Source organism: Neovison vison, chromosome 3 (assembly GCF_020171115.1).
Source record: "Neovison vison isolate M4711 chromosome 3, ASM_NN_V1, whole genome shotgun sequence".
In the NCBI taxonomy this organism is placed as follows: Eukaryota; Metazoa; Chordata; class Mammalia; order Carnivora; family Mustelidae; genus Neogale; species Neogale vison.
The window spans coordinates 214,429,598-214,448,615 of NC_058093.1; the positions used below are offsets into that span (position 1 = coordinate 214,429,598).

Below are 19,018 nucleotides of genomic sequence, written 5' to 3' on the forward strand. Positions count from 1 at the left end.
CGGGGTTACCAGAAGCCGAGACTGCCAATGGCCAGGACTCGCTTAGATCCGGAGGCTGGGGGCCTCTAGGAATGGAAGTCTGGGGAATAGAAAGGGAGGGGCTTCTTCGAGACCCAGCGAGGGGTGGGGTTTAAGGAAGGGGCGGGGCCCCGAGCCGAAGCCTGGAAGGGGCGGGGCGGGGCTTGGGGCGGCCCTGCCGCCGCCTCCCCTTCTCCCCACCGCGGTGGTGGCGGCGGCGGCAGTGGCGGTGGCGGTGGCAGCGGAGGAGGAATCTGACACGCACCAGCCCGGCTCCCGCCCCAGTCGAAACCGAAGCTGCAGCCGGCGCCGGGCCGGGGCCATGGGCGCCCCGCGCGGCCCGGGTCATGAGGACGGAGGAGGCAGCGGGGCCGCAGCTCGAGCCCGGTCAGTGTCTCCCCAGGGCCCGGCCCTCACCCCGGGGAACGAGGGGGACCCCGCCCTAGTGCAGGCAGGGTCCAGCCGCGCGACCTTGGGTCGACCGCTGCCACGGGCCGGACTGTCGAGTTTTGAGCAATACCTGGCCAGGTGTACACTCCCGCCTTGGCCGCTCAACCCTCAGCCAGGGTCATTTGGGATTTACTGATAGTCCTAGGGCTGGGACCCCAGTCAGCTCTGAAGTCGGTCATGGTGGGAGGGTCCTGGTTGCGGGGCAAGGGCGGCACCTTCCCCAGAAGCGTAAAGTCCTGCTGGAGCGCCTTTGGAGATCCCACCTTCCTTCCGGGGAACTGTGGGGGAACTGAGGCCTAGAAGGACAGGGAACTGGCTGAGAGCATAGAGCAATGGATGTGCCCCTTACCCTGGCCTCCCAGACTTAGCATTTTGTCTTACTGTAGTTCTTGACCCTTGGGTTCCTTCTGCCCCTAGGTGGCCTGAGTTCCTTTGGGGCAGAAACCAAGACTGACCTTCAGTGCCCTCGGCCTCAGTTTGCTTCTCTAGGTGGGGGAGGGGGAAAGCAATGATTCCAGCTCTTAGGGTTGGTGAGAAAGAGAAAGTGCTAATAAACTCTAAAGTGAGGTGCCAACTCGTCGGAGAGATCAAGAACAGGTGGGACTCCACCCCAAGACATCAGGGACCTTGGTGTCACGCCCAGGGAGTGGTCTCTTTTGTGAATATTGCAGGTCGTAGGGTCTGATGCTATCACGGGATTACATCCCCACTCTTCCAATTATCTAACTCTGTGATCTTGGACCAGACATTTGCCTTTCCTGAGTCCCAGTGAAGTAATAGCTCACATTCATAGGGAGCTTTCCATGAGCAGACACTGCTAAGTTGTTTACATGGGGTGCCTCATTAATCCTCATAAGGACCCTTTTGTAAAGTAGGTTACCATTGTTACTTGCTGGAGCGCCTTTTGCACAGGAGCAGATAGAGTTAAAAGGAGTTAGGTATCCAGGGCCTGCCTTCTTTGGCAACAGCTGCCAAATGAAGCCAGGCCAGGGCCTTACAGGCAGACCCTACATATAGGTGAGACAGTCACTTGGCTCCAGGCATCAACATCTGGCAGTAGTTCTGGGCTTGGAAGGCCTTGCCTCTCCTTTTCAGCCCCCCACAGGAGTATCTCTGGATCCCTGTGAACTGACCTGCCCATGCCAAGACTGGGGATGGCCATGTGGAAGTGTTTAGCCTCACAGGGCCTCAGGATCAAGGATTCTAGGATCAGGGCAAGAAGAGGAGGTGCAGCAGAGTTCACAAGGACCCTCGGGAGCAGCTGTCCTGTGCCACATTTACCGCTGGGAATAGGGAAAGGCACAGACAGAGTCAAAGCCTGGCCATCAAGATGACCCAGCTAGCTGGTGCCAGAGCCCCGGCTGCAGAGTAAGGAGGGAGCCATGAACAGAGGGGCTATAGTTTGATAGCTTGGGGGAGGGGTTAGGGCATTGTTGTGACAAGTAGGCCTGGGCACTGCAAGGGATAAGGCCTTTTTGGAAAAACACCTTCCATGTATTAAGCATGTCTGAGTGCCTGCGCTGGTCCAAGGGCTTCGGCAAGGCACATACAACCCTGTCCCTGCCTGCCACTGAGATATTCTGTCTGTCCAGTGGGGAAGGCAGACATGATCCCCTGAAATACTCATATTGAAGGACTCAGATGGAAAGAGACCAGAGCATTTGGCTGTTGGGAAATGGGAGGCAACATTCCAGACTAAGGGATCTTGTAAGGGCAAAGGCTGGGGAGTAAACAGCCTGTGTAGAGAGAAACAAAAAGACAGTTTTTGGCCCCAGAGAAGGATTCTTCAAAAGGGAGGCATTTCATCATGAGAGAATAAATAGTACCTTGCATAGAGCTCTCTCTCCACTAAGCCCATTGGGGGGATTTATTTTAGCATATGAATCTGGAGGACAAGACCTGGTACTTAGTCATCTTTAGTGTCCCCAAACCATAGCACACATTGAGGGCGTAATAATTTTGTTTCTTAAAGAAAAAATAGGCTCGTTTCTTCAAAGAAATGTTTGTTGAGTTACTGCTAAGCTTCAGATACTATGCATTGGCAGTAACAGTGAACAAGATTAGCAAATTCCCAGTCCTCAGGAAGCTTACAATCTTGTGGGGAGACAGAGTAGCTCTGTTTTATTTTTCTCATTCATTTTGCCAAGTATTGTGAAGGTAACAACCAGGATGCTGGGAAAGGGGACCCTCTTCCCCCACCCCAAAGGCATAGTCAGAAAAAAGCCTCTCAGAGGAGAAACATTTGAGCTGGGACCAATGACAAAAAGGGGCAGCTTCAAGAGCTGCAGGGGAAGAAAGTTCCAGACAGAGGCAGCTGTACGTACAGAGGGGTAGAATGAAGGCTGATGGTTTTCCCACAGTAACTGGAACTGAGTGAGTGAAGTGTAAGGGCCCAGGTGATGCTGGTGGGGCCTGGGTTGGGCAGGGCCCAGCAAGTCATGGTGTGAAGTGACAACTTTATTCTTTTTTATTTATTTAAAATTTTTTTAAACAATTTTTTAAAAAGATTTTATTTATTTATTTGACAAACAGAGATCACAAGCAGGCAGAGAGGCAGGCAGAGAGAGAGGAAGGGAAACAGGCTCCGTGCTGAGCAGAGGCCCGATGCGGGGCTTGATCCCAGGACCCTGGGATCATGACCTGAGCCGAAAGCAGAGGCTTTAACCCACTGAGCCACCCAGGCGCCCCGTGACAACTTTATTCTAAGAGCAGTGGGAAACTGGAACTGGGATTCCTCTGGCTACGGGTACAGATGGGAGAGGAGCTGGGGGTGGAATTTGGGACAGAGGATAGGCAGAAGTCAGGCTGGACAGAGCCCTCCAAACTGAATCCACAACCCTGGGAAGAGGCAACTGTGGGAAGGCCTTGAGTGATGGCCTGGGTTCCTTTTAGAGGCATCTGGGGTCAGGGAAAGGAGAGAACAAAGCCTCAGCCCAGTTGGGCTCAGGGCATCAGGGCCCTCTAGATGGAGGGCAGGGTTCACGTCAGCACATGCAATGCACTCTTGCCCTGGGTGCCCATAACACTCTGCAGGCTGCCATCTATGGTGGTCCATTTCATAGAGGAAGAAGCAGGCACAGAGAGGCCAAGTGCCTCTCCTCAAGTGACTCAGCCAGCAGATGGCCTGTGCTCACCCATGCCATCCTGCCATCTGCAGGCCCTGTTGCATGCCCTTGGAGGTGGGGAGTGGAGGGAGGAAGGCCAGCACAAGGCAGTGAAGGAACAGCTACAGGTCCCTGTGTGCTGGGAATGTATGACAGCTCCACAGGATACAAACAAGCTCCAAGCAAGGACCTTACCTGTGAACCGAAGAGTGAACTCCAGCCTAGCAGAGCACAGATGAGGGAAAGGGCGTGGCCAGCCTGGGAGCAGAGCAGGCACTGGAAGTGGTAGCATCTGAGCCAGGCCTTGAAGGCTGGGGAGGGTTTAGACAAAGGAGAGTAGGAGCTTGGGACTCCATTCCAGGCAAGGCCCTGCCCAGACAAGGCCAGCAGGTTGAAAGGCCAAGACAGACATCAGGGCCCTTCTGGTTGCTGCCTGCAGTGGAAACCAGGCTTGGCATGGCAAGTTGGCTTCTGGGGCAGCTCTGCACAGTGAAAGCTGTGGATTCGAGGGAGACCCCAGAGACCTCTCCGCCCCCCCACCCACCCACCCACCCCCGAGATGCAGAAACAATGTGGGCTGGGTTTTCACATGCTGGGTGAGTGTCATGAACGAGCAGTGAGTGGTGATTGCTGAAGGGGAGTCTCTCCCATTTTTTCAGACTCTGAACTTTGTCCAGATTCGTGGGATTCCAGAGTAGGAGGTTCTAGTAGGCCACGTTCCAGCTGGCCCCCGCTTTAGCACTTCATCGTATCTTGTTCCCCTCTGTCTTATGTTCCCTGACTCTCACTCTCTAAGGCACACCTCCCCCACCCCCCATTTTCCCAGCCTAGCCCTCTGTTTTTCTTTTAAACCTTGCTTGTTTTTCCTGACCACCAGGACAGGAATCTGTTCTTGTCACTCACCACCACATCTTCAGTTCACATGCCAGGTGCTAGGCTCTTGGGAAATATTTGTTGATTGAATGACTGAATCAGACCAAAGTCCCCCACTTCAGAGATAGCCAGACTCAGTCTAGTGTGAGGTCAGTTGCTCAGCCCACAGCCAGGCTATGACAGAGCTGGGGCTAAAGCACCGAAGTCAGGCCCCTTCTGCTCCTCCACACTGTTTGGCAAGAACAGACCAAGAGAGGGGCGCCTGGGTGGCTCAGTGGGTTAAGCCACTGCCTTCGGCTCAGGTCATGATCTCAGGGTCCTGGGATCGAGTCCCGCATCGGGCTCTCTGCTCAGCGGGGAGCCTGCTTTCTCCTCTCTCTCTGCCTGCCTCACTGCTTGTGATCTCTCTCTGTCAAATAAATAAAATCTTAAAAAAAAAAAAAAGAACAGACCAAGAGGCCACCTAGGTTAACATCGCACATACACAGATTACATGACAGTCTCCCTTCCTTTAACTGTGGACTTCACACTTTGGTGGCCCTGGGGGGCTTTGGAGTTGGGCAAACCTCCAGGGACCTCATGAATTCAGACATGAATATCTGCTAAGCATCTCCACAGGTCTGCCCTGTGCCAGCTTCCTTGGAGGTTCCACCAAAAAGAGTGTTCTCAGAGAGAGGCCTGTAGGGCTGGGAGTGCATGTAGTGGGGAGCTAGGCATGATGGAGAAGTGACAGCCAAAGGCAGGAGTTAGGTCAGGCACCTGGGAGAGTTCAGGCAGAGGGATGAGGTGTGCAAGGGCCCTGGGGGATAAGGGATCATAGCAGGTAAAAGGTTCTGCCTAGAGGTTGGCCCAGTGAGGACGAGGGGAGGTAAGAAGGCAGAGGGTACTGGGGCAGCAACCATGAAGGCACTGTCCTAAGAGATATATGAACGAACCCACTGGAGGATTTTGTGTGGGGCTGACCTACTCTGACTGGTGTTTGGGAGAGATTACTGCCATTGTAAGGAGAATAGGTTGGGGCACCTGAAAGGCTGTTTGCTGGCCCCTGAACAGCCCCTATAGGATCTGGGCAGGAGCCAGTGACAGTGGCCTCAGTGGGGGTTGGCAGTGATAGGCACAATGTCAAGGGTCTGTGACCTCCCTGTGTTTCCTCATAGGAGACTTTGTGCAGCTGCCCGTGCCCATCATCCAGCAGCTCTACCACTGGGACTGCGGCCTGGCCTGCTCCAAGATGGTGCTGCGGTGAGTGGGCAGGCCTAGGTCCTCCCCATCCATACCATCTGCTCTGGCTGGAAGGAGAAACAGGGAGAGACCTGGGTGGGATTCATCATCCATATGGCTTTTCTTGGTTGGGCCTTACAGGAGGCCCAGCTTCCATCCAGACTTGGTTGCATCTACAAGAGCAGGCAAAAGGTGGACAAGGCCTTCCAGGTGGTGGCTCTGGGGATAGCCAGAGAAGTTCTAGGTGCCTGGGCCTGGTCCACAGAGTGACCCCATCACTGGGACACAGGACCATCCAACCTCAGGCTCCCACAAGACTGTGTCACTAGGGAGCCTACTGTTGAACTAAGGCTGTGTGAATATCATAGGAACCTTGATCATCAGAGCATAGAGTGCCGTAGCCATCTCCTTGTAGGAGACTTCAGGCAACTGCCAGGAACCCCAGAGTAACCTGTCCCTTACTTGTCTTATATCCTGGAAATCCAGGCGGATAGTGTTCAGCAAAAGGGTTCTGTGCCTAATTCTTAGGAAACCACTGATGTGGTCCAAGCATCTCATCCTAGAAATGAAGCTAGTGAGACCAAAGAGGTTGGCAACTTACCCAAAGTTACACAACCTTCAGGAGATTCAAGAAGCAGAATCCTTGACTCCAGGGCCAACATGGTACCCCAGGCAGCGTCAGGTCATGCCCAAGAAGTAGCTGATATAGGATTTCCTGATGAAGGGTGGAATTTTCTGGGGAGTGGGAATTCTTGATAGTGGCTATCTGGCCCCTTGGAGGAGGGTGACCCCAACCAGCTTCCCTGTGTAAGCAAGCCAACCTCAGCAGCCCGTCCACCCACAGGTACCTGGGCCTGCTGGACGATGGTGAGTTTGAGAGTGCCCTGCGGGAGCTACGACTCACCAGGAGCATCTGGACCATTGACCTGGCCTATCTGATGCGCCACTTTGGCGTGCGGCACCGCTTCTGCACTCAGACCCTGGGCGTCGACAAGGGCTACAAGAACCAGGTAGGCAGTCAGTCACCAGGCCTTCACCCAGGTCCAGTAATCAAAAGGGGGTATGGTTGGGGTGCCTGGGTGACTCAGTGGGCTAAAGTCTCTGCCTTCGGCTCAGGTCATGATCCCAGGGTCCTGGGATCAAGCCCCGCATGGGGCTCTCTGCTCAGCGGGGAGCCTGCTTCCCTTCCTCTCTCTGCCTGCCTCTCTGCCTACTTGTGATCTCTGTCTATCAAATAAATAAATAAATAAAAGTGGGGTATGGTCAAGGCCCAGACACCTGAGTGGACACACAAGTGCTCAGAGACCAGGGAACAGCAGCGGACACGCTATGGGCAGGACTTTTGTTCTAGCCAGAGTAGGTGACCTTGGGGTCCGGCCTGCTCAAAGCATCTGAGCAGTGAGATTCCTGCAGCCTGCCTTTGAGAGCACTGGGTGGTGTACAGACAAGCATCTCAGGCTACCTTTCTGCATCCTTCCCTCCTGTCATTCAGCGCCCAGGGCCTCGGAGAATGTCACTCTGACCTTACCCTGCCACCACTTGTCAATGTTCTTTCTTGTCACAGGGACAGATGGCTTCAAGCTGTCTAATTGGTATTCCGGAAGAAAAACTGACATGCCATCTTCCCTATTTTTTTTCTTTTTGAAAAAGAAAATGATAGCCTCACCATGATACCAGTGCACAACCCACTCCCCCACCCCACCCCGCCCCAACCCCTGCCAACCAATGTAGTTAGAGCCAGTCTTGCCGGCTGTAGAGGCACATATTGGCCCAGGTTCCAAAACTTGGCAGAGCAGGGTTTCTGCTGGCCTCATTGGCAAGAGGGTTCTCACATGGTGGCCGGGGCCAGTCAACCTAACTTTCCTTTGAATCTTCCAGGCCAGGGGAGGAAGGCTAATGGATCTGGCTTGATCACTGTAACTGCAAGGCAGAGAAAAGAGCCCAAGAGCAGGGTCTCTCCTGCCTTCCCCACAGACAGGGGCTATAGCCCCCTGTAGTCCCCTACACCAAACAAAGTATGTTCCCTGGACCTCACCTTGCTAAGCCGAACTATGGAGGAGCATCTCAGCCACCCCACTTTGCTCATTTACCACAGACTCCTGCTGGTGCCCACAGGAAACACAACCCAGGATGACCAGCCTTGCTGGGGGAGTGGAAGAGCTGACCTGAGCTTGGCTGCCTGCCCATCTCCTGAGTGTCATCCTTGGGCCTCTGTGTGGTCCTGTGTGCTTTGGCCAGCCACCCTGCTGGTTCAAGACACACGCAGCATTCTGCTCAGGCATGCCTCACGTGCCATCACGTGCCCCTAGCAGGCTGGGCTCCTCCCTTCTTTCACCATCTTTTACTCCATCACGTGCCCTGTACTTCATCCAAATGGAGGTGAGGGCAGCCAGGACAGGTGGCCCCTCCAACCGGCCCTACTTTCTTTAGTCCTTCTACAGGAAGCACTTTGACACAGAGGAGACCCGGGTGAATCAGCTATTTGCACAAGCCAAGGCCTGCAAGGTGCTTGTGGAAAAATGGTGAGCCTCCCCTCATTCTTCCTTGTGTGCTTGCTCACCCACGTACTTACTATCAGGCAGAACTGGGGTATCCTACCCAGGTGGCCAAGGGCATGGACTTGCCCTCCAGAGCCTTAACTGTTTCCGTCCATAAAATGGCGACAGGTGGGACTACATGACCTATAGTATACAAAACTGTGACCTTGGATGGATCACAAGCATGGCCTGGAGGGACATGTGAACCAGACAGACTCTAGCCAGCCCTCAGGCTGCTTGCAGAATGGTAGCTTGAGACAGAACACAGGAACCCTTAATGAAATGGGGACAGTGTAAGGAACATGCTGGCAAAGTGATGGAGAGTGACAGAGGACAGCCCTTTGTGAAGGCTCTCTAGGGAGGCCTGGCCCTCAGATCTCCCCACAGACTGCCGTGACCTTATGTGGGTCTCCCCTCTTACATATACATAAGAGCAGAATTTGGGCAGAACCTGGGAGTAACTTTCCCAGATGCTGATGACTTTCTTCTCCAGGCTCAGGCACATCAGCTTAGATCCCTACTGGGCTACCCTAGACCACTCTTCTCAGGTCTCCTTGTTCTTGAATGACTTCTGTTTTCATTGTTAACATAATGTTACCACACAGCAGGTAGTTTGGAAAACAGAAGTCTCCACGCATCCTTCCACTGCATGAGCACATGCTGGGAGGGAAGCCACCAAATGTTCATTTAGTGGCACATGCCACTTGCTGGCTAGTTGGGTGGGAAGCTGGTGCTGTCCCTGTTCATCCAGTGAAGAAACTGAGGATGGGAAGAATAGTTTGAGCTGCCCACCGTCACCGCCGGCTGCTCGGCCATGCTGTGATCCAAACCTGACACTCCGCACCCAGTTAATTCCATGGAGCACAGTGCTTTTCCTTCTGGCCCAGGCCCCTGCTTTTACCCTGTAGTTGAAATCCTGTGCTGCTACATACCGTTGGGAACTCAGCCAGGTATTTCATTTCAAAGGCCAAATGGAAAAATGGCATGTTTCCCCTGGCTGAGGCAACCGAACCAAACTGCCACGTGCCTCGGCTGTGGGCTGGAGTCGGGCCAAGCCACGTTGTGCTCACGCTGCCACGGCTGCTGAGACTGTGGAGGACAGAGGCCCCTAGCCTAGGGGACCCTCCCCACTGACAGCCCCTTGCTCATTCTGGATTCTTAGTTTGAAGGATTTTTAGGGTACTGCCTTCTGTGGGGCATTGAATAGGGCAGTGCCTACGAGTCTGCCTCAGGGAGCAGCCAGCTCTGCCAAACTGGAGATCCCCCGGGAGCTGACCTGCCCTTTCCTGGACCATTCCTTTTGCCTTAGGAGACTTAAAGAAAAGAAAACCAGTCCTTTCAAAGAAACGTGGTTTTGAAACTGACGAAGCCACACTTGGCTCAGATTTGGGGGGTTAAATTGGACCCACAACTTCCAATGTAAACCCCATGTGATTTAGGGTAACTGTCCAAGGAAGGTGCTCAGCGGGAAAAAAAAGAATTCACCAGCCAGGCTGGGAGGTGAGGTCCCATGTGCTGCTTCAGTGGCCTCTTCCTGCCACCCTTGGACCTGACCGGGCCGGCTTGTCCTTGGGCACACTCAGAGTCCTCCTACCCGCTGCCCCCACACCCCGACACTTGTGCCATGCTTAATCCTGGGCTGAGCCCAGGCCACAGGGACAAAGTAGGAGGTCTCCCTCCCTGCAAGGAGCTCAGGAAGTGGGGAAGATGAGCCGTGCCCCCAAGCTCTGTGATCCAAGCAGGGGTCCACTTGAGAGGTGGGGAACGGGGCCCAACAACCCTGGCTGACCCTTCTCCTGCCCACAGCACAGTGAGTGTGCAGGACATCCAGGAGCACTTGGCACAGGGCCATGTGGCCATTGTGCTGGTGAACTCTGGGGTACTGCACTGCGACCTCTGCTCCAGTCCGGTCAAGTACTGCTGCTTCGCCCCCAGTGGCCACCGCTGCTGCTGCCGGAGCCCCGACTACCAGGGCCACTTCATTGTGCTGCGTGGCTACAACCGGGCCACCAGCTGCATCTTCTACAACAATCCAGCCTATGCCGACCGTGAGTGCTGGGTGGGCAAGGACAGCGGGGAGGGGGGTGGCAGGCTGCATTCACCATCCCGTTCTGTGACTCCTCCGCACTCCCTTGCTGCATTCCCCCCAAAGTCTCTGCTCCTCCTGGGCTTCTATAATCTGCTGCTCCTCTGGCCATGCACAGACCAACCATAGACCTGAGGCCGGGCCGGCCTCCATGCCCCGGTCATTGCCACACCAGCTCAGGCCATCTGTCCTTCCCACACCACCAGCCCTGCACCACTGCCCAGGGCCCACCTCAGTCTTACTCTGCAGTTTCCTCCCCCCGCCCCCCATCTCCCTCCTTCCAACCTTCCCAGGACAGCCAGCAAGCATACTCATCTGAAAGGGAAGTCTGCCCAGTCCCAACTCCAGCTCCAGGGGCAGCAAGGGCTCCCCACTGCCCTGACTCTAGAAGACTTACCCCGTGTGTCTTCAAGCTGTTTGTTCCCCTCTGGGTCTCACCTCCTTCATCTGCTAAGCTTGGGGAGGGTCAGAGAATGAGTTCATGAAGGCTAAAATAGGCAAGGAAGGCTTCCTATGGGTGGAAAATGAGTGGCAAAGGGTGGCCAAGCAGGTAGGACATAGTCAGACCTCCCTCCGCTCCCCCAGGTGTCACTGAGGCAGGTATAACCTCCCCCACCTGCAACCCTGACCCCACTCTGCCCTTTCTGTCCCCAGCAGGAATGTGCAGCACCAGCATCAGTAACTTCGAGGAAGCCAGAACCAGTTACGGCACAGATGAGGATATCCTCTTCGTCTACTTGGACAGCTGACAGCAGGAGGCTGGTGTGCCCAGGCCCTCACACCCTGCCCCACCCTAGCTGGGCCAACTCAGGAGGCCTTGGCCCAGGCCCCAAGCTGCTGGGGATTGGATGCAGAGCTGCAGCTTCGGCCCATGTGACAAAGCCCCAGAGAGTTCTTGGAGCCCGAGGCTTGCATGCTTTGTCTGCCAGCGTCGTGCCTGTCGTCATGCCACTTACCCTGTGCACCTGCTGGTTGCTGGAGGCATCTCCAGAGCGTCTGAGTAGAGCCTCCCCCAGGATCCCAAACCTGACTTGAACAGTGCCCAGGGGACTTCCAGCCCTGTGGGTGCCCTTCTTGCCTGCAAACCAGACCCAGGGCAGGGGAGAACCTGAGCTCATCTCGCCACAGACCTGGGGCTTGAGCCCTGAAGATGCCACTTGTCAGGATGATGTCCATGTATTTGGAGACCATGTAGCCAACCTGCCTATCCCCCAGAAGTACTATGGACCTCCCTGTGCCCTTTGGTGGATGCCGCCACTCCCTCCCGCCTCCCAGTGGACCCGCATTCCTGTGGCTGGTGGCGAGGCCTCTGGGCTTCTGGGCTCTGGAGAGGGCTGGGCCTCAGGCTGAAAGGACCCTGAACCCCTCACCCCTCAGCTTCCAGGTACTACAGCACTGTAGATTGGAGGGCCATCTGGGTCGTAGATGGGGCCCCAGCTCTTGATAGCTTGCAGTGCAGAGCATACTCCAAGAACGCCTGACCCAGAGGGCCAGGTGCAGCTGCCTGGGTCCCAAAGGACTCCCCCCAACCTGTGAGCCCTCCTGACACTAGCCTAAGCCTGACAGTGCCCATTCTCTGGGTGTGGGGAGCCCCAAGCCTCATAGGCCTGGGTGCCGGGGTATGCTGGGGCCTGCACTCCTGAGGCAATGGTGGGAGATAGTCTGTGGCCTCCTATCCATCCTGATATTCATGCTGGGACCTTTTGCACCGAATGTTGGGTCTCTTCTGTCCTCACAGAGAAGGGTGGTACCTGCCCAGGGTCACACAGCACAGCACGAAACATAGACTAGAGCTGTTTCCTTCTTTCTCTTTCTTTCATTTTTTTTTTTTCCTTTCTTGTAGGGGTAGGGGGTGGTTTGGTTTTTTTGAGATTTAAGTTTTTCACTTGTGGGGAGTGAGAGTCCCTCTCAAGTAAGACAATAATAGCAAGATTGCAGGTACTTTGGAACCGCTGACACCTCTCTGCACAGAGCAGATCAGCCAGCCCAAGTTGTCTTTCAAAGAGAAAAGGACTCAACGGCTGGCGGGCTGAGTGCCAGAGCCCCCCAGCTTACAGACAAAATCTGGCCATCAGTCTGGGGAGAGTTTACCCAGGACTATGGTGGGGTTGGGTCTCGAACCCAGGTCTGCACCAGAAAACTAAGGGAACTGGCTCATTCCCAAAGGGGCCAAGAATACCCACCCCTCATGAGCTGTTCCTGGCAAAGGAGCAGGGCTGCCCCAGCAGCCACACTGCCCCTGTCCCCTGTGTCTTGGTCCTCTGTTGCCCAAGGCATGATGTCATGGCAGGTGCTATGCTTCTGGCCTACAAACCCTGCTCATCATCTGTTCCCACCAGCTGGCTGATGCCTCCCCACCATGGCTTCTCTGAGGTGCGGCGGTGGGCTCTGCTCACAAGGGCTGTCGGACCACTCAGCTGTATTGCTCCTCAACACCAGATTCAGCCTTTGGCCCCAAGGGTGGTGCTGTTAGCTGCTTAGCCAACAGGTTAGCCCCCCTGGTTTCAGAAACGAGCAGTGTCTTCAGACTGGCCTTCTCTCTTTTGCCTTAATGTCGGTGGCCCAGGATCCCAGGGAGCTCTGGTTGCGTGCCCAGGAATACCATGTGTGGCAGCCGTGGGGTTTGGGCCTCATTTAGGAAGGATCTGGCTAAAATTGTGAGAATAGACGCATCAAGGAAAAAGCAATGAGGAAGTGAAGCTTCAGATGATGGGTGGGGCTGTCACTGGGAGCAGCCAGCCCAGAGAGCAGTCACAGCGCCTCAGTCCTGCACACGAGACGTGTGGAAAACGCTCAGTCCCTGGGCAGGCCACAAGTTAGAGGTCATCTGTCTGGAAGATTAACAAGAAAGCTACCTGTGCCTCAGATGGTGCCATCTGCCCAGGAGGATCATGGGTGGGACGCGAAGGCGTTCTCGCACACGTCATGGAAACAAGGCTGGAGAATCCAGATTTCAGGAACCAGTGCCCATAGCATGTGGCTCCTGTGACCCCAGTCCACATGCTGGGGGCCCAGTGAAACCACACTGGACAGTTGGTTTTGATCACTCCAGCCACACAGGGACAAAAGGGATCTTTTGCATTGCAGAGATTTTCTACATATATATATATATATATATTTTGTTTGTAATGAGCCATTCTCAATAAACATTCTCACTGCAAAATCATGGCAGCACTCTGGCCCACCTTTGTGAATTCTCGTTTCCCTCCCAAATTCTCAGCTTAAGCATGTGCCACTCCAGGTCCTTGACGTGCCAGACCAGGTTTTAGCTGGGACTAGAATCCTGTTTACTGCTTTTCAGTTCTGCCTCCCTCATGCTTGTACAGGGCTGAGGTAGGCAGTGCTAGAGTTGGAAGGGCCTCAGAAATGAGCTGGATGGCTTGAAGAGGTCATGGAGGGCACACAGCCTTGGGCAGGAGGAGGTCCAGGGGGGGCAGAATCGAGTGAGGGTGCAGTGGGGGCCCACAGGAGGCAATAGAGTGGGGAATCCTGCTGCCAGAACTCCAGTCCACCCTGTGCCTCCACCCCCCAACCAGCAGCTCCCCTTATTTGCTAGTTATTGGGCTCGTCTAGTGTTGTATTTGATAAGAATTCTACTTCTGAAAAAGGAAGTGTTTGGAAATCCTGCCTTATCCGGCAGCCTCAGACGTGCCCCAGGTCCCGCAGGGAGCTGACAGAGCCAGAGCTGGCTTCTTGGGTAAGGTCCCAGTCTCTGGCCTCTGTTTTCATTGACTGACTGCTGCTCTGCCCCTCCCCAAGCCCCACACCGTAGGGATATTTTTGGAGTTGCGACTGAGATCTTAGACCCCTCTCCAAGCTGGCGAGCAGCCCTACAGACATGCCTTCAATCCAGGCGTTGGCCAACTGAGGCGGGGGCGCCCTGCTAGAGTGCGCCAGGCAGCCTTGCAGGTGTTCTAGCTACGTGCCTAACCAACCATGCTTGCCCCTCTCTGCACTTTAGCGGGAGCCTTCTGCCCCTCCTAGGGGAAGAGGCCCCCATTCCGAATGGGCATACCGTCGTTGGGACAAGCATGGGAAAGTTTGGTTTGGGCCTCTCAGCGGCCCCGAATTATATATTGAATATAATTATGGGAGGCAAAAGGGCGATGCAGGACATGTTGAAATAGGAGGGCCAAATGTGGGTGAGGTCTGGAGTACTGGGCGGAGTCGGCTGCCCAGCATATGCCGGGTGAGGATAGCAGAGGCTGAGGATTCCTGGGAGGGGTCCCACTGGGAGCCAATGGGCCAGGGCAGAAGGGAGAGCTGGGTGCAGCGGGACAAATGCAGAAAGAGGGAGAAAACAAGCACCCAGTAGAAGCCACAGCCTTTCCATAAGCTAGTCTCAGAAGTGCCATCCTATCATTTCTACAATAGTCTATTTAGATGTTTAGACTGCATCTAAAATACACTGGGTGGGGGCGCCTGGGTGGCTCAGTGGGTTAAGCCTCTGCCTTCGGCTCAGGTCATGATCTCAGGGTCCTGGGATCAGGCCCCACATCGGGCTCTCTGCTCAGCAGGAAGCCTGCTTCCCCCTCTGCCTACGTGTGACCTCTCTCTCTCTAATAAAAATAAATTTAAAAAGAAAAAGAAAAAATAAAATACACGGGATTCTACACAGGATACATCAGGAGGCAAGGACCACTGGACGTCTGGTGACTACGTTTTTGTTTTTTTTTAAAGATTTTATTTATTTATTTGTCAGAGAGAGAGAGAGCACAGGCAGAGTGGCAGGCAGAGTCAGAGGGAGAGGCAGGCTCCCTGCGGGGCAAGGAGGCCAATGTGGGACTCGATCCCAGGACGCTGGGATCATGACCTGAGCCGAAGGCAGCTGCTTAACCAACTGAGCCACCCAGGCGTCCCGGTGACTACGTTTTTTAAATCTCAAAATTTTTTGAAATCTCAGAACAGAGCTGGGAAACGCCCCCAGAGACATCTTGTCTAGCACATCCCGAGGCATGCCCTTCAGAATACCTTCAGAACAGTGAGAAGCTCTGTATCATGGGGTGCCCTGGTCAGGTCAGTTGGGCAAACACTGCATGCTACAGTCCCCTCTGGGGGATTTAAGATGTGCAGAAAGGCTCTATGTAATCCTACAGCAAGGGGACCCCCTTCGTTTAGGGTTTCCCCAAATCCCTTAGCCATAGCTGTTCTTTTGTAATACTGTTATTCTGTGAAATATGCTGACACTGGGGTAATCATTGATCTAGTCCAAGGGGGAGAATGCAGCACAGAGAGGGGGGCAACTGGCCCAAACTCATCACTCAATGAGCTACAGACAGAGCTAAACCCCAGCTCACCATTGCTGCTTTCCCAACCCTCAGCCCAGACTACAGTCAGAAGTAAACTTGGTGGCCCTGTAGGCCCAGCCCATGCCAGAAGAGCCAGGAAGTGGGCTCTGAGTTCTGGAGCTAGAGATAGGCTGCCACAGGCCTCTGGGGTTCTCCTTCCCAGGTAGAAAGTCTGGCATGTGGCCCCAATATTCTGGAAGAGCACAGATCCTGCACTCCTTGCTGACTTGCCTCAAGCTACACTAGAGCGCACATCATGGATTTGCCCTACTTCAGCATCAGAACAGAATTGAGAAAACCAGGAAGATACAGTCCCAGGGGCCAAGGGATGGGACCAGCATTGATTTAAGTATTCATGGGAAAACCTCAGTGCCAGGAAATGGAGGCTAAGACTCCCATGGGCCCAGAGTAGTGGTCTCTCCAGTGACATCTCCATCCTCCCCATCCCTGCCCCCTCATATCTCCCTCCTCTGTGTCTCTCTCTGGCTGCCTGCCCTGACATGCATCCGGACCACTGCTTCCTGAGCATCTGCCCCCATCCCCTGGATTTCCCCCAGCCCCAGGGGATCTGTTGAGTCAGTCTCCCCAAGCTATTCGGAGTCCCTTGATTTATAAGGATTTGATGTCCACAGCTCACAACAGACGGTCTATACCTCTCACCTGTCAAAGCCCTTTCTTTCCTCAAGCTCTGGTCAGTGTCAACCCTTTTAAAGGAGTACCTTTTTCTGCACCCCTCAGCCACGTAGTCCTGTCTACCTGTCTCCACTACTGTAGCCCCTGGCCCTTGACACCTAGTAGATGTTTGATAAGGTATGTCAATGACTGGTCAAGGGCAGATCTTTAACGATGCCTGTTTTACTGGCTTTCTTGTACTTTTCAGAATCAGAGGTCACCATTCAGGGGAAGGTTGCATTTGAACCTATGATGTTTTGTACAATTCAGCAGACACTCTCTCTTATAAGGATGAGTGGGAGGATGAACCCCCACCAACTAGGGGCTATATTTCTGCATGTCTCATGAACAGAGGCACTATTCTGAACCAACTTTTTAGGAATGTTTGTAAAGCAAGTTGTCTGGGAAGACGTGAAGTGTCTCCCTTCAGAGCCACAGATAGGCAGATATATTGCCCATTATAAAAGATTTGGGGGGGGGACGCCTGGGTGGCTCAGTGGGTTAAAGCGCCTGCCTTCGGCTCAGGTCATGATCCCAGGGTCCTGCGATCGAGTTCCTCATCCAGGTCTCTGCTCAGCGGGAAGCCTGCTTCCTTCTTCTCTCTCTGCCTGCCTGTCTGCCTACTTGTAATCCCTCTCCCTCTGTCAAATAAATAAATTTTTAAAAATTAAAAAAAAATAAAAGATTTGGGTTCTTTCAACGCAGGGTTCCTCTCCTACAACATAGCCCATTGCGTCCCTTGCTCTCTTGGGAACTGGGACTTGGAGAATCTGCAAGAAAATGAGGTACTCTGACTACTGCTCCTGCTGTAATAAACTGTCCTTTGCTCTGATCCAGGAATGTTGTCTTCGACTAGCACCCATGAAACTGTGACAGGCCAACTTGAAAATAAGGCCCTTCATGGATCTTGACGGTTCTAGGACCAAGGGGATGCTCACAGAGACATGGTTTTCTGGAAGATGAATGAGGGCCTCACAAGCCAGTTAATGGGAAGTCCATGAGAGGCAGCCGCAAACCTTATTCCCCAACTTGCATGGCAATCAAATGATAAATAGTCCTTCACTCTATTGCCTGTTAGTGAAAAAGAATTGGGGAGGGGGCTGCAGACTTAGTCCCTGCAAGTAGGTCCCACGACAGTTAGCTGGATGGTGCAGTAGTTTTTGCTAACTTCCCAGGGGCAGGAGGCATCCTGTAGCATCTGGTGGTCAGTTTCATGTTTGCCCCATTGTAACAACTAGTAGTAAGTCTGGTCCTGGGTGGGCAGATGGTTGTGACCACTTTTAAACAAATAGTTACAGAGATGTAGACCTACATGGAGCCTGAAGGGCAGGAGATTCAAAACAGCTGTGGGAGGAAAGCAGGTGGGTCATTGGAACCTTGGCCAGTTTCCTTGAGCAACGAGGGATTGGAGCGTGTAGTACTTGCCAAGGAGGAATCTCACAGTTGGCCCTCTGCCGGCTCAACATTTCTTGCCTTCTCTTATGCCAGCCTTAACTCCACTAAGAGACAAATGTAAGAGGTCCAGAGGTTTTTTTGCAGTGGGTTCAGGCTGCTGAAAAGAGCTTTGGTCCTCTTAGAGAGACTCCCACGAGACAACGAGACAAATTCCCATAGAAAGTCACAGAAGGGGCGCCTGGGTGGCTCAGTGGGTTAAGCCGCTGCCTTCGGCTCAGGTCATGATCTCAGAGTCCTGGGATCGAGTCCCGCATCGGGCTCTCTGCTCAGCAGGGAGCCTGCTTCCCTCTCTCTCTCTCTGCCTGCCTCTCTGTCTACTTGTGATTTCTCTCTGTCAAATAAATAAATAAAATCTTTAAAAAAAAAAAAAAAAAAAAAGAAAGTCACAGAAGTACCGACCAGTATTTGGGTTCTGACCTCCAATTCGTTTTGCAGTGCTGAGAAAGGTAGCTGATAATGAGAAATGGGACCAACACAGGGAAGTCTCCTCCAGAATCAACTTAAGAAAAGGTCTCTGAGCCTACCTTCTTCACACCTTCTTGGTCCACACTCTCTCATACAGCAGTTTGGATTTGGGGCTTCAGACTTGATGATTCCTGGGCATGTTGCTTCTTTCTTTGTCCTAAGAGTAACTCCAGGCCAGCCTGGTTGCCACATGTTCTAAAGTGACAGCCCGGGGGCACCTGGGTGGCTCAGTCCATTAAGCGTTCAACTCTTGATTTTGGCTCAGGTCATGATCTCAAGGTTGTGAGATTTGGGCTCCCCGCTAGGCATAGGCTACGTAAGATTTTTTTTTATTTTTTATTTTATTTTTTTTTAAAGATTTTATTTATTTATTTGACAGAGAGAAATCACAAGTAGGTGGAGAGGCAGGCAGAGAGAGAGAGAGGGAAGCAGGCTCTCTGCTGAGCAGAGAGCCCGATGCGGGACTCGATCCCAGGACCCTGAGATCATGACCTGAGCCGAAGGCAGCGGCTTAACCCACTGAGCCACCCAGGCGCCCTTAAGATTTTTTTTTCTCTCTCCCTCTCTGTCTCTCTGTCTCCCCCTCTCCCTCTGCTCCTCCCTCTGCTCACATGTTCTCACTCATTCTCTCCCTTAAATAAATAAATAAATCTTAATAAATAAATAAATAAAGTGACAGCCCAGCTGAAAGGAGACCTAGGGCTTCAAATTTGAATTTGGTTCGAGCACTTGGATTCTCTTGTTGGAGTGACATGAGGGTAGGTCATAAGAACAATGAGCACTTGAGTGAGTACTTTGCTTGCTGAGACTCCCTGTGGTGGCCCAAGTAGGAGGAAGTTGGGAATTCAT

At 53.5% G+C, this 19,018-nt stretch overlaps 1 protein-coding gene across 1 annotated transcript; it reads left to right on the plus strand.

Moving 5' to 3' along the window:
* The first annotated feature begins 306 nt into the window (after positions 1-306).
* On the plus strand, positions 307-13,455 carry GUCD1 (guanylyl cyclase domain containing 1). Its single transcript, XM_044243820.1, has 6 exons — positions 307-405; positions 5,603-5,687; positions 6,511-6,676; positions 8,097-8,188; positions 10,010-10,251; positions 10,944-13,455. The coding sequence occupies exons 1-6, from the start codon at positions 366-368 to the stop codon at positions 11,036-11,038; spliced, it is 720 nt and encodes a 239-aa protein (XP_044099755.1). The 5' UTR covers positions 307-365; the 3' UTR covers positions 11,039-13,455.
* The last annotated feature ends 5,563 nt before the right edge of the window (positions 13,456-19,018 follow it).

Excerpts from the sequence above, each read along its gene's own strand:
- GUCD1 (XM_044243820.1), top strand. The coding sequence starts at position 366 with ATGAGGACGGAGGAGGCAGCGGGGCCGCAGCTCGAGCCCG. Across the intron at positions 6,677-8,096 it reads ACAAGGGCTACAAGAACCAG|TCCTTCTACAGGAAGCACTT; the intron begins GTAGGCAGTCAG and ends TACTTTCTTTAG. Across the intron at positions 10,252-10,943 it reads CAATCCAGCCTATGCCGACC|CAGGAATGTGCAGCACCAGC; the intron begins GTGAGTGCTGGG and ends TTCTGTCCCCAG.